This window comes from Ammospiza nelsoni, chromosome 3 (genome assembly GCF_027579445.1).
Source record: "Ammospiza nelsoni isolate bAmmNel1 chromosome 3, bAmmNel1.pri, whole genome shotgun sequence".
Classification (NCBI taxonomy): domain Eukaryota; kingdom Metazoa; phylum Chordata; class Aves; order Passeriformes; family Passerellidae; genus Ammospiza; species Ammospiza nelsoni.
Window position 1 is genome coordinate 113,799,670 of NC_080635.1, and position 19,114 is coordinate 113,818,783.

The window sequence follows — 19,114 nt, forward strand, 5'->3', positions numbered from 1 at the left end:
CCTTTTCCTTTCCTTTCCTTTCCTTTCCTTTCCTTTCCTTTCCTTTCCTTCCCTTCCCTTCCCTTCCCTTCCCTTCCCTTCCCTTCCCTTCCCTTCCCTTCCCTTCCTTCCCTTCCCTTCCCTTCCCTTCCCTTCCCTTCCCTTCCCTTCCCTTCCCTTCCTCCTAAATCCCTTTCCTTCCCCCTGCCCATCCCTGAGGGAATTCCCGCTTTTCCAGGCCCTCCGCATCGAGGACGAGGACGAGCTGCGCGCCCTCGTGGATTTTTTCCTGGACTACGAAACCCACCACGCACCCAGGATCCCGGTAGGGTCGCCAGGGGAGACCCCAGCGGATCCCCGGGAACGCATCCCAGAGATTCCAGGAAGGAAAATTGGTGCCTTCATCCCGAAAATTCCACGCCCGGCTTTGCTCCCTGCAGGTCAGGCAGGTGGAAGACGCGGCGGATCCGGCCGGGCAGAGCGGATCCCACCCCCAGCACGGCCCCCCCGCTCGCATCCCGGCCATCCAGGTGGATCACGTCCTGACCATCCTGAGGGAATTCCTGCAGGAATTCCCCAAGCTGAGGTGGGAATGGGGACGGGGCGGGGCTGGCGGCGCCGGGATGGAGCCAAACCGCGATCCAGGGAATGTCCTGGGAGTTCCGGGGTGGTTCTGTTTCGAAAAAGAGATTCCCAAGCTTTCCTGAGGGAGCAGGAGATTCCCAAGGCTGGGAATGAACCGGATAGGAGATGATCCAGGAGCTGGGAAGGGAGAAAATGATGGAGTGTGTTCTCCTTCCCAAGGATTTGTTCTTTATTCCAAGGATTTGTTCTCCATCCCAAAGATCTGTTCTTCATCCCAAAAATTTGTTTTCTATCCCAAGGTTTTGTTCTCAATCCCAAGGTTTTCTTCTCCTTCCCAAGGTTTTTTTCTCCATCCCCAAGATTTTTTTTCCATCCCAAAATTTTTTTCTCTATTCCCAAGGTGTTTTTCTCTATCCCAAGGTTTTTTTCTCCATCCCAAGGATTTGTTCTCCATCCCAAAGTTTTGTTCTCTTTCCCAAGGATTTGGTCTCTATCCCAAGGATTTGTTTGCCAGTTTTGAATTCCCAGTTACCAAGGATTTGTTCTTTATCCCAAGGATTTGCTCTCCATCCCAAGGATTTGTTCTCCACTCCGACAATTTGTTCTCCATTCCAAACATTTGCTCTCCATTCCAAAGATTTGTTCTCCTTCCCAAGGATTTGTTTCCAAATTTTGAATTCCCGATTCCCAAGGATTTGTTCTCTATCCCAAAGACTTGTCCACTATTCCCAAAGATTTGTTCTCCCTCCCAAGGATTTGCTCTCCATCCCAAAGTTTTGTTCTCCACCCCAATGATTTGTTTCCCAATTTTGAATTCTCAATTGTCAAGGATTTTTGTCTATTGCAAAGATTTGTTCTTCATCCCAAAAATTTGTTCTCAATCCCAAGGTTTTTTCCTCTATCCCTAAGATTTGTTCTTCATCCCAAAGATTTGTTCTCCATTCCAAAAATTTTTTCTCTATTCCCAAAGTTTTTTTTCTCTATCCCAAGGTTTTTTTCTCTATCCCAAGGATTTGTTCTCCTTCCCAAGGATTTGTTTCCTAGTTTTGAATTCCCAGTTGCCAAGGATTTTTTTCTCCACCCCAAAGATTTGTCCATTATTCCTAAGGATTTGTTCTCTATCCCAAATATTTCCTCTCCTTTCGAAAGATTTGTTCTTTTTCCCAAAAATTTGTTCTCCATTGCAAAGATTTGCTCTCCATCCCAAGGTTATCTTCTCTATCCCCAAGATTTGTTCTCCACTCCAAGAATTTGTTCTCCATCCCAAAGATTTGTTCCCCATTCCAAGAATTTGTTCTCCATCCCAAAGATTTGTTCTCCATTCCAAGAATTTGTTTCCCAGTCACCAAGGATTTGTTCTCCATCCCAAGGATCTGCTCTTGATCCCATGGTTTTGATCTCCATCCCAAAGATTTTTCCACTCTTCCCAAAGATTTCTTATCTATTCCCAAGGATTTTTTTCTTCATCCCAGATATTGGATCTCTATTCCAAGGATTTGTTCTCCTTCCCAAGAATTTGTTTCCCAATTTTGAATTCCCAATTGCCAAGGATTTGTTCTCTATCCCTAAGACTTGTTTTTCATCCTGAAGATTTGCTCTCCATCCCAAAAATTCGCTCTCCATCCTGAAAAATATTTTCTCTCCTTCACAAGCCTTTTTTCTCCATCCCAAGAATTTGTTCTCCACCCCAAGGATTTGCTCTCCATCCCAAAGTTTTGTTCTCTTTCCCAAAGATTTGTTCTCCATCCTAAGAATTTGTTTGCCAGTTGTGAATTCCAAGTTGCCAAGGATTTGTTCTCCATCCCAAATATTTGTTCTCTATTCCCAAGGATTTGTTCTCCTCCCCAAGGATTTATTTCCAAATTTTGAATTCCCAATTACCAAGGATTTGTTCTCCACTCCAAAATTTTTATCTCCATCCCAAATATTTTTTCTCCATCCCAAGGATTCATTCAACATCCCAACTGTTTCATCTCCATCCCAAGCTTTGGATCTCCATCCCAAATATTTGTCCACTATTCCCAAAGATTTGTTCTCTATTCCCAAGTATTTTCTCTCCATCCCATGGTTTTGATCTCCATCCCAAAGATTTTTTCCACTATTCCCAAATATTTGTTCTCCATCCCAAAGATTTGTTCTTCATCTCAAAAATTTGTTCTCTATCCCAAAAATTTGTTCTCCACCCCAAGGATTTGTTCTCCATCCCAAGGATTTGCTCTCCATCCCAAAGTTTTGTTCTCTTTCCCAAGAATCTGTTTCCCAATTTTGAATTCCCAATAGCCAAGGTTTTTTTCTCTATCCCCAAGATTTGTTCTTCATCCCAAAAATTTGTTTTCTATCCCAAGGATTTGCTCTCCTTCCCCAAGATTTGTTCTCCATCCCAAATATTTTCTTTCCTTCCCAAGGTTTTTTTCTCCATCCCAGGAATTTTTTGTCCATTCCTAGAGTTTCTCCTCCATGCCAAAAATTTGTTCTCCATCCAAAGGATTTCTTCTCCTTCCCAAGGTTTTTTTTCTCTGTCCCCAAGATTTGTTCTCCATCCCAAAAATTTGTTCTCTATTCCCAAGGTTTTTTTCTCTATCCTTTAAGGTTTGTTCTCCGTCCCAGGGATTTGTTCTTTTTCCCAAGGTTTTTTCCTCCATCCCAAGGATTTGTTCTTTTTCCCAAAGATTTGTCCACTATTCCCAAATATTTATTTGCTATTCCCAAGTATTTTCTCTCCGTCCCATGGTTTTGATCTCCATCCCAAAGATTTTTCCACTATTCCCAAATATTTGTTCTCTATTCCAAAGATTTGTTCTTCATCCCAAAGATTTGCTCTCCGTCACAGGAATTTGTTGTCCATTCCCAGAGTTTCTTCTCCATGCCAAAAACTCCACCCCAAGGATTTGTTCTCCATTCCAAGATTTTGATCTTCATCCCAAGGATTTGTTCTCCATCCCAAAGTTTTGTTCTTCTTCCTAATGATTTGTTTTCCAGTTTTGAATTCCCAGTTGCCAAGGATTCGTTCTCTATCCCTAAGACTTGTTCTCCATCCCAAGGATTTGTTCTCCATTCCATGGATTTGTCCACTATTCCAAAAGATTTATTCTCTATCCCAAGGATTTCTCTCCATCCCAAATATTTGTTCTTCATCCCAAAGATTCCTCTCCATCCCAACCTTTGGACCTCCACCCCAAATATTTGTCCACTATTCCCAATTATTTGTTCTCTATTCCCAAGCATTTCCTCTCCATCCCACGGTTTTTAATCTCCATCCCAAAGGCTTTTCCACTATTCCCAAGTATTTGATCTCCATCCCGAGGATTTGTTCTCCCTCCCCAGGGACGAGGGACCCCCCAGGGAACTCCAGGACGTGCGGGACAATTCCAAGGACGGGGAATACTGGGAAGCCATGACCCACATCATTCCCCAGCGGAAACTCAAACTCTGGGACGCGCTCGGAGCCGCGCTCGTGGAATATCAGTGAGTGCCCGGCGGGGTGGGAGCAGGACCGGGACAATTCCAGGGATTTCCCACGGATTTTCCCGGCGTTCCTTTCCCAGCAAAGTGCTGACCCGGAGATCCGAGCTGTTTTCCGAGGCCACGGCCCTGCAGCGGCAGAACACGGAGCTGGGAATGCTGCTGGAGGAATATTTGGGATCCGCACAAGGCGGATGCCCCTGAGCTCAGCCTTGGATTCCTGGGATTATTTTGGGAATATTCCGGATGTGGATCCCACCGGGACGGAGCAAAACCCGGGAATCGCCGGTGCCGGGTGTGGATTTCCCTGGATCCGAGCCAGGAATTCCTGGCAGGGGTTAATAAATCGTTCCCAAACCTGGATGTGTGAGCAGGGAGTGGGAGAACATCCGGGGGTTCCACTGATCCAGGGAATTCTTGGAAATGTGGGAAGTGCCACAAACTCGTGGGATTCGGGACATGGAATTCCCAAATTCCAGGATGGAGGCTTAAATCCCATCCCATTCCAGCCCCAACACCTTCCACCATCCAGGGAATTCCTGGATCCAGGAAATTTTGGAATTGTAGAAAGTGCCAGAAACCCATGGGATCTGAGTCCTGGAAATCCAGGATGGAAGCTTAAATCCCATCCCATTCCAACCCCACATTTTCCAGGATCCAGGGAATTCCCGGGATTGTGGGAAGTGCCACAAGACTGATGGGATTTGGGACACGGAATTCCAGGATGGAAGCTCAAATCCCACCCCGATTCCAAGCCCAACCTTCCACGATCCGGGGAATTCTTGGACTTTTGGGAAGTGCCACAAGACTGTGGAATCTGAGGCCTGGAATTCTGAGGCGTGAGCTCAGCCTTGGATTCCCGGGAATATTCCGGACACGGATCCCACCGGGACGGAGCAAAACCCGGGAATCGCCGGTGCCGGGTGTGGATTTCCCTGGATCCGAGCCAGGAATTCCTGGCAGGGGTTAATAAATCGTTCCCAAACCTGGATGTGTGAGCAGGGAGTGGGAGAACATCCGGGGGTTCCACTGATCCAGGGAATTCTTGGAAATGTGGGAAGTGCCACAAACTCATGGGATTCGGGACATGGAATTCCCAAATTCCAGGATGGAGGCTTAAATCCCATCCCATTCCAGCCCCAACACCTTCCACCATCCAGGGAATTCCTGGATCCAGGAAATTTTGGAGTTGTAGAAAGTGCCAGAAACCCATGGGATCTGAGTCCTGGAATTCCAGGATGGAAGCTTAAATCCCATCCCAATTCCAACCCCACATTTTCCATGAACCAGGAAATTCTTGGAATTGTGGGAATTGTCACAAAACTGTGGGATCTGAGACCTGGAATTCTGGGATGGAAGCTTAAATCCCATCTCAATTCCAACTCCACATTTTCCACGTTCCAGGGAATTCTGGGAATTGCGGGAAGTGCCACAAACTGATGGGATTTGGGGCATGAAATTCCAGGATGGAAGCTTAAATCCCATCTCAATTCCAACTCCCAAACTTTCCAAAACCCAGGGAATTCCTGGATCCATGGAATTCCTGGAATTGTGGGAAGTGCCACAAACCCATGGGCATCTGAGGCCCGGAATTCCCAAATTCCGGGATGGAAGCTCAAATCCCACCCCAATTCCAACTCCACATTTTCCATGTTCCAGGGAATTCCCGGGATTTTGGAAGTGCCACAAAACTGTGGGATCTGAGGCCTGGAATCCTCAAATTCCGGCAATTCCACAATCCCGGGACGCTCCAACCTTTCCTTGGACACTTCTCTCAGGGAATTCTCTGGGAATTCCAGCTCAGCCCCTCCCCACCATCCCAGGGGATGAATCCCTTCCCAAATTCCCAAATATCCCTGACAGTCCCAAGGATCCCTGGCTTTTAAAAACCCCATGGAATTCTCAAGGCTTGGAATTCTGCCTGGAAAGAATTCCTGCCTGGAAAGGATTTTCCTGGTGGGCTTTCAAATCCCCGTGGATTTGGCAGGGGGGGCACAAATCCTGGAATTTGCTGATTATTCCAGAGGGTTTTCCACCCTAAATAATCCCGTGATCCTTCCTGCTTCCCCCTCTGGCTTTTCCCAAAAATTCCACCCCAATCCCCTTTCCCCGATTCCCAAAATTTCCAACAAATTCCAGGCTGAGATTTTTCCAGCAGGGATTTTTTCCCATCCCCCTTTTCCCACCAGTCCAATCTGACGTTCCCACGTTCCGGGCACGGATTCCCGGCCGCTTTTATCTTTAACCTTGGGCTCGCAGCCGTTGGAAAACAACGGCTCCAAAGGTTGGCAAAAACATCTTTTTTTTTTCCTTATTTTTCTTTTTTTCTTTTTTTTTCTTCCTTCTTTGTTTTCCCTTTTTCTTTCTTTTCCTCGTTCCTTTTTTCTCTTTTTTTTCTTTTTCTTTTTTCCCCTTCTATTTAAAATTTTTTTCCTTTTTTAATTTTTTCTTTCTTTTCCTTCCTTTTCTTTCTTATTTTTCTTCTTTTCTTCCTTTGTTTCCTTTTTTTTTCTTCTTTTTTAAAACTTTTTTCCTTATTTTGTAAATTTTTTCTTTATTTTTCTTCCTTTTTCCTCTTTTTTGTTTTTGTTCCTTCTTTTTTAAATTTTGTTCCTTCTTGTCTTTATTTTTCTTTATTTTCCTCCCTTTTCTTCTTATTTTTCTTTATTTTCCTTCCTTTTTTAAATTTTTTCTTTCTTTTTTCCCTTTCTTTTTAAATCTTTTTTCTTTTCTTTTTTTTTAATTTTTTCTTTATTTTCTTTCCTTTTTTCTTATTTTTTCTTCCTTTTTTCTTTTTTCTTTCTTTTTTTTATGTTTTTCTTTTTTTTCTTTTTTCTTTGTTTTCCTTTTTTAAATTTTTTTCCTTCTTCTTAAAATTTTTTCTTTATTTCCCTTCCTTTTTTTTCTTATTCTTTCCTCTTTTTTTCCTTCCTTTTTAAAATTTTTTCTTTCTTTCTTTCCCCTTCTGTTTAAAATTTTTATTCCTTCTTTTTAGATTTTTTCTTTATTTTCCTTCCCTTTTTATTTTTTCTTTTTTCCCTTCCTTTTTTTAATTTCTTTTTTTCCCCTTCCTTTTTTTAATTTTTCTTTCTTTCTTTCCCTTTTTTTTACATATTTCCCTTCTTTTATTTTTTCTTTATTTTCCTTCCTTTTCTTCCTATTTTTTCTCATTTTTTCCTTCCTTTTTTATTTTTTCTTTCTTTTTCCCCCTTCTTTTAAAATTTTTTTATCCCTTTTTTTTTCTTCTTTTTTTTTTTTTTTTCCTTCTTTTTCTTTCTTTTTTTTTTTTTTTTCCCTGTTGTTTTTCTTTCCTTTGATGATTTTTAGATTCCTCCCGCTTCCCACGGCGGATTTTTTTTTAATTTTTTTTTTTTTTGTGGTGGAGGAGCGAGAGATTTTGGGAGGCACCGCGCGACTCCCGGGGTAGGAACGTGAAAAAACAAAAACAAAAAAAAAAAACCAAATAAAAGGGGGGGAATTTTGGAACGGGTGGAAAACGGGGAAAAGGCGAAAAGCAGGAACGGGCAAGGCCTGGATAACCCCGGGGGCGTTTCTCGGGAATTCCATTCCCGGTGGAAACGGGAGCGGAGGAAACGCTGAATTTTGGCATTTCTGGGATCCCGAGATTCCCGGGGAGGGGTCCCGGTGCCACCGAGGGGCGGGAGAGGCCGGGCCAGCCCCGGGAACCTCCCCCGGAGCCTCGTCCCGAGCGTCCCATCCCGCTCCGCCCTCCGGGAGCACCGGGAATATCAGCGACACCGCGATGTCGCAGCGAGGCGAACGGGGACGCCCGCGCCGCCTGCAGCGGAGGAGGGAGCGGTGCCAGGGCCGGTCCGCAAGGTGAGACCCCCACCCCACCCCTGCGACAGCCCCGGTACACCGGGGAACCTCCCGGAACCGGCACCGGCACCGGGAAGGGCCGGGAGGGACCGGGATAGCGCCGCGTGGAGCGGGAGCGGGGTGAGGGGACAGAGCGGGACCGGGGTCGGGCACCGGGGTTGGGGTACGGGCACCGGAGTGGTCCCGGGATGGGGGACCGGGGCTTGGGAACCGCGATCGGGCACGGAAGCGGCCCCGGGTTAGGGGGACCGGGGCCGTTTCGGGTTTAGGGGACCGGGACCGGGCACCGGGATTGGGGGACCGGGGCTGTACTGGGGTTGGGGGAGCGGGACCGGGCACTGGGATTGGGGTACGGGGCACGGGATTGGCCCCGGGATGGGGCACCGGGGCAGTTCCGGGTTTGGGGGACCCGGTCCGGGCACCGGGATTGGGGTACGGGACACCGGAGTGGACCCCGGATGGGGGACCGGGGGTTGGGAACCGAGAGATCGGGCGCCCGAGCAGCCCCGAGATTGGGGACCGGGGCTGTTCCGGGTTTGGTGGACCGGGACCAGGCACCGGGATTGGGGTGCGGGACACCGGAGTGGCCCCGGGATGGGGGACCGGGGGTTAGGAACCGGGATCGGGCACCGGGATTGGGGTACGGGACACCGGAGTGGCCCCGGGATGGGGGACCGGGGCTGTTCCGGGGTTAGGGGAGCGGGACCGGGCGCCGGGACTGGGGTACGGGGCACCGAAGTAGCATCGGGATGGGGGACCGAGACCGTTCCAGGTTTGGGGAACCGGGACCGGGCACCAGAGTGGTCCCGGGATGGGGGACCGGGGGTTGGGAACCGGGACCGGGCACCGGGATTGGGGCACCGGGATTCGGGCACCGGGATTGGGGTACAGGGCACCGGAGTGGTCCCGGGATTGGGGGACCGGGGGTTGGGAACCGGGACCGGGCACCGGAGTGGCCCCGGGATGGGGGACAGGGACCGTTCCAGGGGTGGGGTACCGGGACCAGGCACCGGGATTGGGGTACGGAGCACCGGAGTGGTCCCGAGATTGGCGGACCGGGGGTTGGGAACCGGGACCGGGCACCGGAATAGTCCCGGGATGGGGGCAGGGGTCTGTTCCGGGGGCTGGGGACCGGGACCGGGCACCGGAATAGTCCCGGGATGGGGGCAGGGGTCTGTTCCGGGGGTTGGGGACCGGGACCGGGCACCGGAATAGTCCCGGGATGGGGGCAGGGGTCTGTTCCGGGGGTTGGGGACCGGGACCGGGCACCGGAGCGGCCCCGGAGTTGGGGGTCCCGGGAAAGGAGGGGGTCCCGGCAGAGGAGCAGCCCCGGGATTGGAGGTCTGGACGCCCGAGGCTGGTGACTTCGGGGGACACCGGTCCGGTTCCGAGTTTGGGGAACCGGGGCTGCCCCGGGGCCCGGGAGCCGAGGGGAACCCCGGGGTGAGGGTCCAAATCCGGGTTCGGGACAGACGGTCCAGCTCCGGACACCGGGGCTGTACTGCGGAGGAAAGGGAGGGATCCGGGCACGGGAGCAGCCCCGGAGGTGCGAGCCGGGACCGGGATTTGCGGACCGGGACATGAGGGCCGGAACCGGGCACCGGAGCTGCCTCGGGAGAGGGTGGGGGAGCCGGATCCGGGCACCGGGGGAGCCCTGAGTTTGGGGGACCGAAACCGGGACGTGGGGACCCAGAACCGGGACCGGGGGAGCCCCGAGTTTGGGGGGACCGAAACCGGGACCTGGGGACCCAGACCCGGGCACTGGAGCAGCCTCGAGTTTGGGGGACCGGGGCAGCCCTGGGGTGGGGTTCGAGAACCGGAGCAGCTCCGAGTTTGGGGGACCGGGACCGGGACCTGGGAACGAGAACCGGGCACCGGGGCAGCCCCGAGTTTGGGGGACCGGGACCTGAGGACTCAGATCCGGGCACCGGAGTAGCCCCAGGTTTGGGGCACCGGGACCTGGGGACCCAGAACCGGGCACTGGGGCTGTCCTGAGTTTGGGGGGCCGGAACAGCCCCGATTTTGGGGGACTGGGATCTGAGGATCGAGAACCGGGCACTGGGTCTGCCCCGAGTTTGGGGGACTGAAACCGGGACCTGGGGACTCAGAACCGGGCAATGGAACAACCCCGAGTTTGGGGCACCGGGGTAGCCCCGGGGTGGGGTTCGAGCACCGGAGCAACCCCGGAGGTGGGACCGGGACCTGGGGATCCAAAACCGAGCTCCGGATTTTGGGGGACCGGGCCGTGGAGACCCCGAACCGGGCACCGGAGCAGCCCTGGAGTCCATTTGGACCGGGACCTGGGGATCCCGAACCGGGCACCGGAGCTGCCCCGGGCGTGCCCGGTGCTCGGGTCTCGGTCCGACCGCGGGGCTGGGAGGGGTCCCGTCCGCTTTTGCCGCCGTCCCCGCGGCGCGGAACCCCCTCGGCCGCGGCCCCGGGGCGTTGTCAGCGGGCGGGAGGGAGCGCGGCTGAGTCACCGGCAGGAAACCGGAGCGGTTGCGTCAGAAAGCGGAGCCGTTTGTCCGGTCGGGGTAGCTTAGGAAAGAAACAAAAAAAAAATCCAAAAAAAAATTAAATCTCACTCCTAAAAATCCCGCAGCATGGAAAACACAGACGATTATCCCTGCCTCGGCATCTGCAGCAGCTCGGCAGCTCCACCATCCAGCCCGCCGGGCTTGAGGGAGGAATTGCTGTGCCCCGTGTGCTACGAGCCGTTCCGGGAGGCCGTGACGCTGCGGTGCGGCCACAACTTCTGCAAGGGCTGCATCACCCGCTCGTGGGAGCAGCGGCGGCCGGAGTGCCCCCTGTGCAAGGAGAGGTCCTCGCTGGAGCAGCTCCGCGTCAACCGCACGCTGAGGAACCTGGTGGAGCTGGTGCTGAAGGAGGAAGGGCAGCGGCAGGGCCGAGGCGTGGCGCTGTGCCCCGCGCACCAGGAGGAACCCAAGTTCTTCTGCATGGAGGACAAGGAGCTGGCGTGCTTCTCGTGCCAGAGCTCCAAGGAGCACCAGGGGCACAAGATGAGGCCGGTGCAGGAGGCGGCGGCGGATTTTAGGGTGAGGGGTGGGCAGGGAGAGAGGGATGGATCATATGCGTGATGGATGGAGGGATGGATCCATGGATGGATGGATGGATGGATGGATGCAGGGATGCAGGGATGGATGGATGGATGGATGGATGGATGGATGGATGGATGGATGGATGGATGGATGGATGGATGGATGGATGGATGGATGGATGGATGGATGGATGGATGGATGGAGGGATGGATGGATGGATCCATGGATGGATCCATGGATGGATGTGGGCGAATGGATCCATGCATGGATCCATGAATGACTGGAGGGATGGATCCATGGATGAACAGGGATGGATCCATGGAGGGATTGATCCACAGAAGTATCCATGGATGGAGGGATGAATGTGGATGGATCCATAGATGGATGGGTGTGGATGGATGGATGGATGGATGAATGGATGGATACATGCATGGATGTAGATGGATGGAGGAATGGACGGGTGGATGGAGGGATGGATCCATAGATGGAATCCATGGATGGATGGATGGAGGGATGGATGAATCTAAGAATGGAGGGAGGGAGCAATGGATCCATGGATAAATGGATCCATGGATGAACAGAGATGGATGGAGAGATGGATCCATGGATGGATGGATGTGGATAGATTCATGGATGGATCCATAGATGGATGGAGGGATGAATCCATGGATGAACAGAGATGGGTGGATGGATGGATGGATGGATGGATGGATGGATGGATGGATGGATGCATCCATGGAAGGATGACAAAGAGAGGCACCCCTAAAACCTGGAGCTGTCCCAGATTTCCCAGGATTTGGGATGAGGCTGCCACGCTTCCCTGCGGGTGTGTGGCGGCTGCTGGATGCTCTGCTGCCCTTTAATTATCCAGCGCCATCCCGGATAATGATCCCGCGGGAAAGGGCAGCGGGATGGTTATTCCCGGTGATTCCCTTGATCCCAGCTCGGATCCGGCCACGCCGGTTATTCCAGGCTTTGGGAGCGGGGTTGGGATTTGGGAGTTGCTCAATTCCAGCAGAAAGGAGGAGGAGGAGGAGGAGGAGGAGGGGATGGGATGCAGCCAGGAGCTGGGAATGCTGCCAGGACATGCTGGAAAACAGCCGGCACCGCCCTGACTCATCCCGATGGATTTCAAATGTGGCGGGAAAAGCTTGGCTGGGGTTCCTGGGAATGGGAATGGGAACGGGAATGGTATTGGGAGTGGGAATGGGAATGGGAATGGGAGTGGGAATGGGAATGGGAATAGGAATGGGAATGGGAACAGGAATGGGAAATGGGAATGGGAATGGGATTGGGAATGAGAACAAGAATGGGAATGGGAATGGGAATGGGAATGGGAATGGGAGTGGGAGTGGGAGTGGGAATGGGAGTGGGAATGGGATCGGGAATGGGAATGGGGAATGGGAAGGGGAGTGGGAACGAGAACAGGAATGGGAATGGGAATGGGATGGATGGGGACAGGAATGGGAATGGGGGTGGGAATGGGAGTGGGAGTGGGAATGGGAATGGGAATGGGAATGGGAATGGGAATGGGAATGGGAATGGGAGTGGGAATGGGAACAGGAACAGGACTGGGATTGGGAATGGGAACGGGAACGGGAATGGGAGTGGGAATGGGATCTGGAATGGGAATGGGAGTGGGAATGGGAGTGGGAATGGGAATGGGAACAGGAATGGGTGGGAGTGAGAATGGGAACGGGAATGGGAATGGGAGTGGGAATGGGGCTGCCAACAGCACCAGGATGAGCAGGGATGGGATATCCCTAAAACCTAGAGAGAAAGATTCCCTATGGATCAAAGCTCCTCTTCCTCCCGGCTGCCTGAGGAGAGCAGTTGGATGGAGCAAGGATCCGGCTCTGGGAGCGTTTGTCCTGGAAAAATCCCGGAAAATCCCAGGAATGGGGGAGTCCTGAGGGTGTCTCCTCCCCGCAGGCCAAGCTGGCGAACATGGAGTCTTCCCTGCGGGAGAAAGCCAAGGATTTCGGGGCCGTGCGGAGATCCTACGAATGCATCGCCCGGCACAACGAGGTGCGTGTTCCCTCTTGAGGCGGGATTGATCCCAATCCTGATCCGGTTCTGGATCCCGATCCCAATCCTGATCCCGATCCCCGTCTTGATCCGAATCCTGATCCCAATCCTGCATGTTCAATGGGGTGGAGCACTGATCCCATCTGGGAAAGGAGAGCAGTGGGGATTTGGGAAGTGTGGATGGGAATTTGGGAAGGGCAGCGTGATCCCAGGGATCCCTGAGCTCTGGGAAGGGGGAATCCAGGGAATTTGGGTGCTCCAGAGGTGGGATTGATCCCGATCCCAATCCTGCACATGCAGCTGGGGTAGAGAATGAATCTCATCTGGGACAGGAGAGCAGTGGGGATTTGGGAAGTGTGGATGGGAATTTGGGAAGGACAGCGTGATCCCAGGGATCCCTGAGCTCTGGGAAGGGGAATCCAGGGAATTTGGGTGCTCCAGAACTGGGATTGATCCCAATCCCAATCCTGCACATGCAGCTTGAGTGAAGCCCTGATTCCATCCTGGAAAAGGAGAGCGGTGGGAATTTGGGAAGTGAGGAGGGGTATTCGGGAGGGGCAGCGTGATCCCAGGGAATCCCTGAGCTCTGGGAAGGGGGATCCAGGGAATTTGGGTGCTCCAGAGATGGGATTGATCCTGATCCCAAACCAGCACGTGCAGCAGGGGTGGAGCATTGATCCCATCTGGAAAATGAGAGTGATGGGGATTTGAGAAGCGAGGTTGGGAATTTGGGAAGGGCAGCACGATCCCAGGGAATCCCTGAGCTCTGGGAAGGGGGAATCCAGGGAATTTGGGTGCTCCAGAGGTGGGATTGGTCCCAGTCCTGACTGAGAATGAAGCTGGAGTGAAGCTCTGATACCAACCTGGAAAAGGAGAGCAGTGGGGTTTGGGAAGCAGGGATGGGAATTTGGGAAAGGCAGCGTGATCCCAGTGATCCCAGGGAATCCCTGAGCTCTGGGAATGGAGAATCCAGGGAATTCTGGTGCTCCAGAGGTGGGATTGGTTCCAATCCCAATCCTGCACATGCAGCTAGGATGGAGCACTTATCCTATCTGGAAAAGGGGAGTGACGGGGATTTGGGAAGTGGGGATGGGAATTTGGGGAAGCCAGCATGATCCCAGTGACCCCAGGGAGTCCCTGAGCTGTGGAAAGGGGAAATCCAAGGAATTTGGGTGCTCCAGAGGTGGAATTGAACCCAATCCCAAACCTGCACTGATCCCATCCTAGGAGGGGAGAGTGCTGGGGATCTGGGAAATGGGGATGGGAATATGGGAAGTGCAGCGTGATCCCAGTGATCCCTGAGCTCTGGGAAGGGGGAATTCAGGGAATTTGGGTGATCCAGATGTGGGATTGATCCCGATCCCAATCCTGCATATGCAGCTGGTGTGGAGCACTGATACCAACCTTGAAAATGAGAGCCGTGGGGATTTGAGAAGCAGGGATGGAAATTTGGGAAGAGCAGCGTGATCCCAGAGAATCCATGAGCTCTGGGAAGGCGGAATCCAGGGAATTCTGGTGCTCCAGGGGTGGGATTTGATCTCAATCCCAAACCTGACTGGGAATGCAGCTGGGGTGGAGCACTGATTCCATCTGGAAAAGGGGAGTGATGGGGATTTGGGAAGTGGGGATGGGAATCTGGGGAAGCCAGCATGATCCCAGTGATCCCTGAGCTCTGGGAAGGAGGAATCCAGAGAATTCTTGTGCTCCAGAGGTGGGATTGATCGCGATCCTGATCCTGCACATGCAGCCGGGGCTGGAGCATTGATTCCATCCTGGGAAAGGAGAGCAGGGTAGGGATTTGGGAAGTGGGAATGGGATTATGGGGATACCAGCATGACCCCAGGGAATCCCTGAGCTCTGGGAAGGAGGAATCCAGGGAATTCGGGCGCTTCCACCGTTCCCACCTGGAGCAAGGTACCGACATTCATTCCCAGGAGGAATCGGAGCGTCTGGAGTGTCAGGTGAAGTGGGAATTCGAGAAGCTGCACAAGTTCCTGTGGGACGAGGAGCAGGCCGTGCTGGCGCAGATCCGGGAGGAGATGGACCGGAAGCAGGATCTGATCCAGGGAAAGATGGAGGAGCTGAGCAAGGCCAGCCAGGTCCTGCTCAACGAGGCCACACGGCTTCAGGCCGACTGCCAGCGGGACGACCTCACCTTCCTGATGGTAATTCCCACATTCCCCGTGGTAATTCCTACATTCCCGGTGGTAATTCCGGCATTCCCCATGGTAATTCCCACATTCTCCATGGTAATTCCCACATTCTCAGTGGAAATTCCCACATTCCCGGTGGTAATTCCCACATTCTCCCTGGTAATTCCCACATTCCCCGTGGTAATTCCCACATTACCGGTGGTAATTCCCACATTCCCCGTGGTAATTCCCACATTCCCGGTGGTAATCCTGGCATTCCCCATGGTAATTCCCACATTCTCCCTGGTAATTCCCACATTCTCCCTGGTAATTCCCACATTCTCAGTGGAAATTCCCACATTCCCGGTGGTAATTCCCACATTCTCCCTGGTAATTCCCACATTCCCCGTGGTAATTCCCACATTACCGGTGGTAATTCCCACATTCCCCGTGGTAATTCCCACATTCCCGGTGGTAATCCTGGCATTCCCCGTGGTAATTCCCACATTCTCCCTGGTAATTCCCACATTCTCAGTGGAAATTTCCACATTCCCCATGGTAATTCCCACATTCTCCCTGGTAATTCCCACATTCTCCCTGGTAATTCCCACATTCTCAGTGGAAATTTCCACATTCCCCATGGTAATTCCCACATTCTCCCTGGTAATTCCCACATTCCCGGTGGTAATTCCCACATTCCCCGTGGTAATTCCCACATTCCCGGTGGTAATTCTGGCATTCCCCGTGGTAATTCCCACATTCCCATGGTACTTCCCACATTCCTGGTGGTAATTCCCACATTTCCAATGGTAATTTCCACATTCCCCATAGTAATTCCCACATTCCTGGTGGTAATTCCCGCATTCCCGATGGTAATTCCCACATTTCCCACGGTAATTCCCACCGGGATCATTCTCCCATCTCCCCCGTGTAATCCTTGGAATTCCAGTGGCATCCAGGATCTGATCCCTCTTTATCTTTTCTTTTCCAGACCCACAAGAACCGCAAGCGGAGGTAGGTCCTGATCCCATCATATATTCCCAAATCCATGGAATTCCCAAATACATGGGAATTTGGGGATGGCTGAGCCCATCCCGCTGGCTGGATGGGGTCTCCTAAAGTTCCTGCTCCAAGAAAATTCCAGCGTCTCCTGGGTGTTCCAGGCAGTATGGCGGGGACACAAAGCAGAATTTTCAGGGTTTGTGGGAAGCGTTAAATCCCAGATTTTGTGGGAATTGAGGAATGAAAAGTTTGGGAAATACCGGGTTCCTCATCCCAATCCTTTCTCCACGGTCATTCCTTGCTCCAGGATCGCCTGCACGGCCGAGGAGCCGGAGGCTGTTTCCTCGGGATTGCTCCTGGACGTGGCCAAATATCTGGGATCGCTGCAGTACAACGTGTGGAAGAAGATGTTGGACACCATCACCACTGGTGAGGAGCCGGGAATGTTGGGAATGGCGTTTTCCACAGGGTGGAAAAATGGGAAATCCATTCCCAATGGAGACAGATTTTTCCTTAAAATGGTGGTGGTGGGGCCTGGAAAGATGGGAAATGTGGAGAGGGATTCATCCCTGAAAATGGTGATGGGATCTGGAAAGATGGGAAATGTGGAAATGGATTCATCCCTAAAAATGGTGGTGGTGGGGTCTGGAAAAAATGGGAAATGTGGAGATGGATTCTTCCCTGAAAATGGTGGTGGTGGTATATGGAAAAATGGGAAATGCAGTGGTGGGGTCTGGAAAGATGGGAAATGTGGAGAGGGATTCTTCCCTAAAAATGGTGGTGGTGGGAAATGTCGAAATGCAATCATCCTTAAAAATGGTGGTGATGGGATCTGGAAAGATGGGAAATGTGGAGATGGATTCCTCCCTATAAATGGTGATGATGGGAAATGTGGAAATGGATTCATCCAAAAAAATTGTGGTGGTGGGGTCTGGAAAGATGGGAAATGTGGAGATGGATTCCTCCCTATAAATGGTGATGATGGGAAATGTGGAGATTGATTCATCCCTAAAAATGGTGAAGAAATCTGGAAAGATGGGAAATGTGGACATGGATTCATCCCTAAAAATGGTGGTGGTGAGAAATGTGGAGAGTGATCCATCCCTAAAAATGGTGGTGGGGTCTGGAAAAATGGAAAATGTGGAAACGGATTCATCCCTAAAAATGGTGGGGTTTGGAAAGATGGGGAATGTGGAGATGGATTCTTCCCTAAAAATGGTGGGGTCTGGAAATGTGGAGATGGATTCTTCCCTAAAAATGGTGGTGATGGGAAATGTGGACATGGATTCTTCCCTAAAAATGGTGGTGATGGGGTCTGGAAAGATGGGAAATGTGGAGATGGGATTGGGGATTGGGGAAGTGAAGGGACGGGCTTGTTCCTCAAAAAGGGAAACTTGGGAATGTGCGTTTGCCAGGGACAAATCCATGGACAGGCATGGGTGTAGGATGAATCCGTGGATGGATGGATGGATGGATGGATGGATGGATGGATGGATGGATGGATGGATGGATGGATGAATCCAGGGATTAATGGTAGATCCATGGATGGATGGATGGACCCATGGAGGGATCCATGGATGGATGGAGGGATGGATCTATGAAAGGATCCATAGATAGATGGATCCATGGATGGAGGAAGGGAGGGATGGATGGATGGATCCATGGATGGATCCATGGATGAATCCATGGATGGATGGATGGTTGGATCCTTGGAGGCATCCATGGATGGAGGGACAGATGGACAGATGCATTGAAAGATCCATGGATGGATGGAGGGAGCAATCCATGGATGGAGGGACAGATTGATGGGTCCATTGAAGGATCCATGGATGGATGGAAGGTGGGAGGGATCCATGGGTGAATCCATGGAAGGATCCATGGATGGAGGGAGGGATCCATGGATCCATGGATGGATGGATGGGCAGATGGATGGATCCATGGATGGAGGGACAGACGGATGTATCCATGGAAGGATCCATGGCTGGATGGAGGGATGGAGGGATCCATGGATGAATGCATGGAAGGATCCATGTAGGGATGGAAGGATCCATGTGTGAATGGATCCATGGGTGGCTCCACGGAGCAAACTTCCCATAAAACCTTCCCCTTCCCCGCAGTCCCCTTCAGCCTGGACCCCAACTCGGCCGCGGGCTGGCTCTCCGTCTCCGAGGACCTCGCCAGCGTCACCCTGTGCAGCTACAAAGGCTCCTTGGAAAACCCGGAGCGCTTCACCTCCGCCCCCTGCGTCCTGGGCTCCCGCGGCTTCTCCAAAGGCTTCCACACCTGGGAGGTGGACCTGGGCGGCCTTGACAACTGGCGGGTGGGCGTCTCGCGCCCCCACGGAGGCTCCCCCTGGAGTTACCACCACGACACCCGCTCCGGCTTCTGGTACATCTACCACCTGCAGGGCAAGGACGAGTGCCGGGTGTCCAACACCATACGCTCGCAGACGGGGCTGGGCAACATCCGGCGCGTCCGCGTGGAGCTGGACTGCACCGAGGGCGAGCTCTCCTTCTACGACGCCGACCGCCAGAGCCACATCTACACATTCCACGAGAAGTTTGGCTGCGCCGTCTTCCCCTATTTCTACGTGGGCAACACCCAGGGCGATTCCAACGCCAAGACGCTCCGGATCTGCCCGCTCCGGGTCCGCGTCCTTGAGGATGTCCAGACCTAGAACGTCTCCTTGCCTCCTGGTGGGGCTTTTCAGCTGGTTTTACGGGAAAAACAGAAAAGGAAAAATACGCAGGGATAAAAAATGTTTGTATTATCTCAGGTTTTTATTCTTATTAAATATTAATAAACATTAGAAATATTATCAATATATCTCTCCCCTCCGTGTGGTTCTGTGCCCAAATCCCAAAATTTTCCTGAAGCTATCTGTGATGGATCCAAGCTGGGAATGCTTTGGGAGGAAGGGATTTCCTTGACAAATAAGGAATTAAAGGATTTAGGGGTTTTTTCCTGCAGTTTTCAGGGATTCAGGAATCCCTGCTGTGATTCTTATCCCGGCTCTTGGAATGGGAA

At 52.1% G+C, this 19,114-nt stretch overlaps 1 protein-coding gene across 1 annotated transcript; it reads left to right on the forward strand.

The window, feature by feature from the left end:
* Positions 1 to 7,531: 7,531 nt before the first annotated feature.
* Positions 7,532 to 18,911, forward strand: TRIM35 (tripartite motif containing 35). Its single transcript, XM_059469634.1, has 7 exons — positions 7,532 to 7,866; positions 10,469 to 10,922; positions 12,858 to 12,953; positions 14,888 to 15,118; positions 16,077 to 16,099; positions 16,395 to 16,516; positions 18,205 to 18,911. The coding sequence occupies exons 1-7, from the start codon at positions 7,790 to 7,792 to the stop codon at positions 18,762 to 18,764; spliced, it is 1,563 nt and encodes a 520-aa protein (XP_059325617.1). The 5' UTR covers positions 7,532 to 7,789; the 3' UTR covers positions 18,765 to 18,911.
* The last annotated feature ends 203 nt before the right edge of the window (positions 18,912 to 19,114 follow it).

Excerpts from the sequence above, each read along its gene's own strand:
- TRIM35 (XM_059469634.1), top strand. The coding sequence starts at position 7,790 with ATGTCGCAGCGAGGCGAACGGGGACGCCCGCGCCGCCTGCAGCGGAGG. Across the intron at positions 7,867-10,468 it reads TGCCAGGGCCGGTCCGCAAG|CATGGAAAACACAGACGATT; the intron begins GTGAGACCCCCA and ends AAAATCCCGCAG. Across the intron at positions 12,954-14,887 it reads GCATCGCCCGGCACAACGAG|GAGGAATCGGAGCGTCTGGA; the intron begins GTGCGTGTTCCC and ends ATTCATTCCCAG.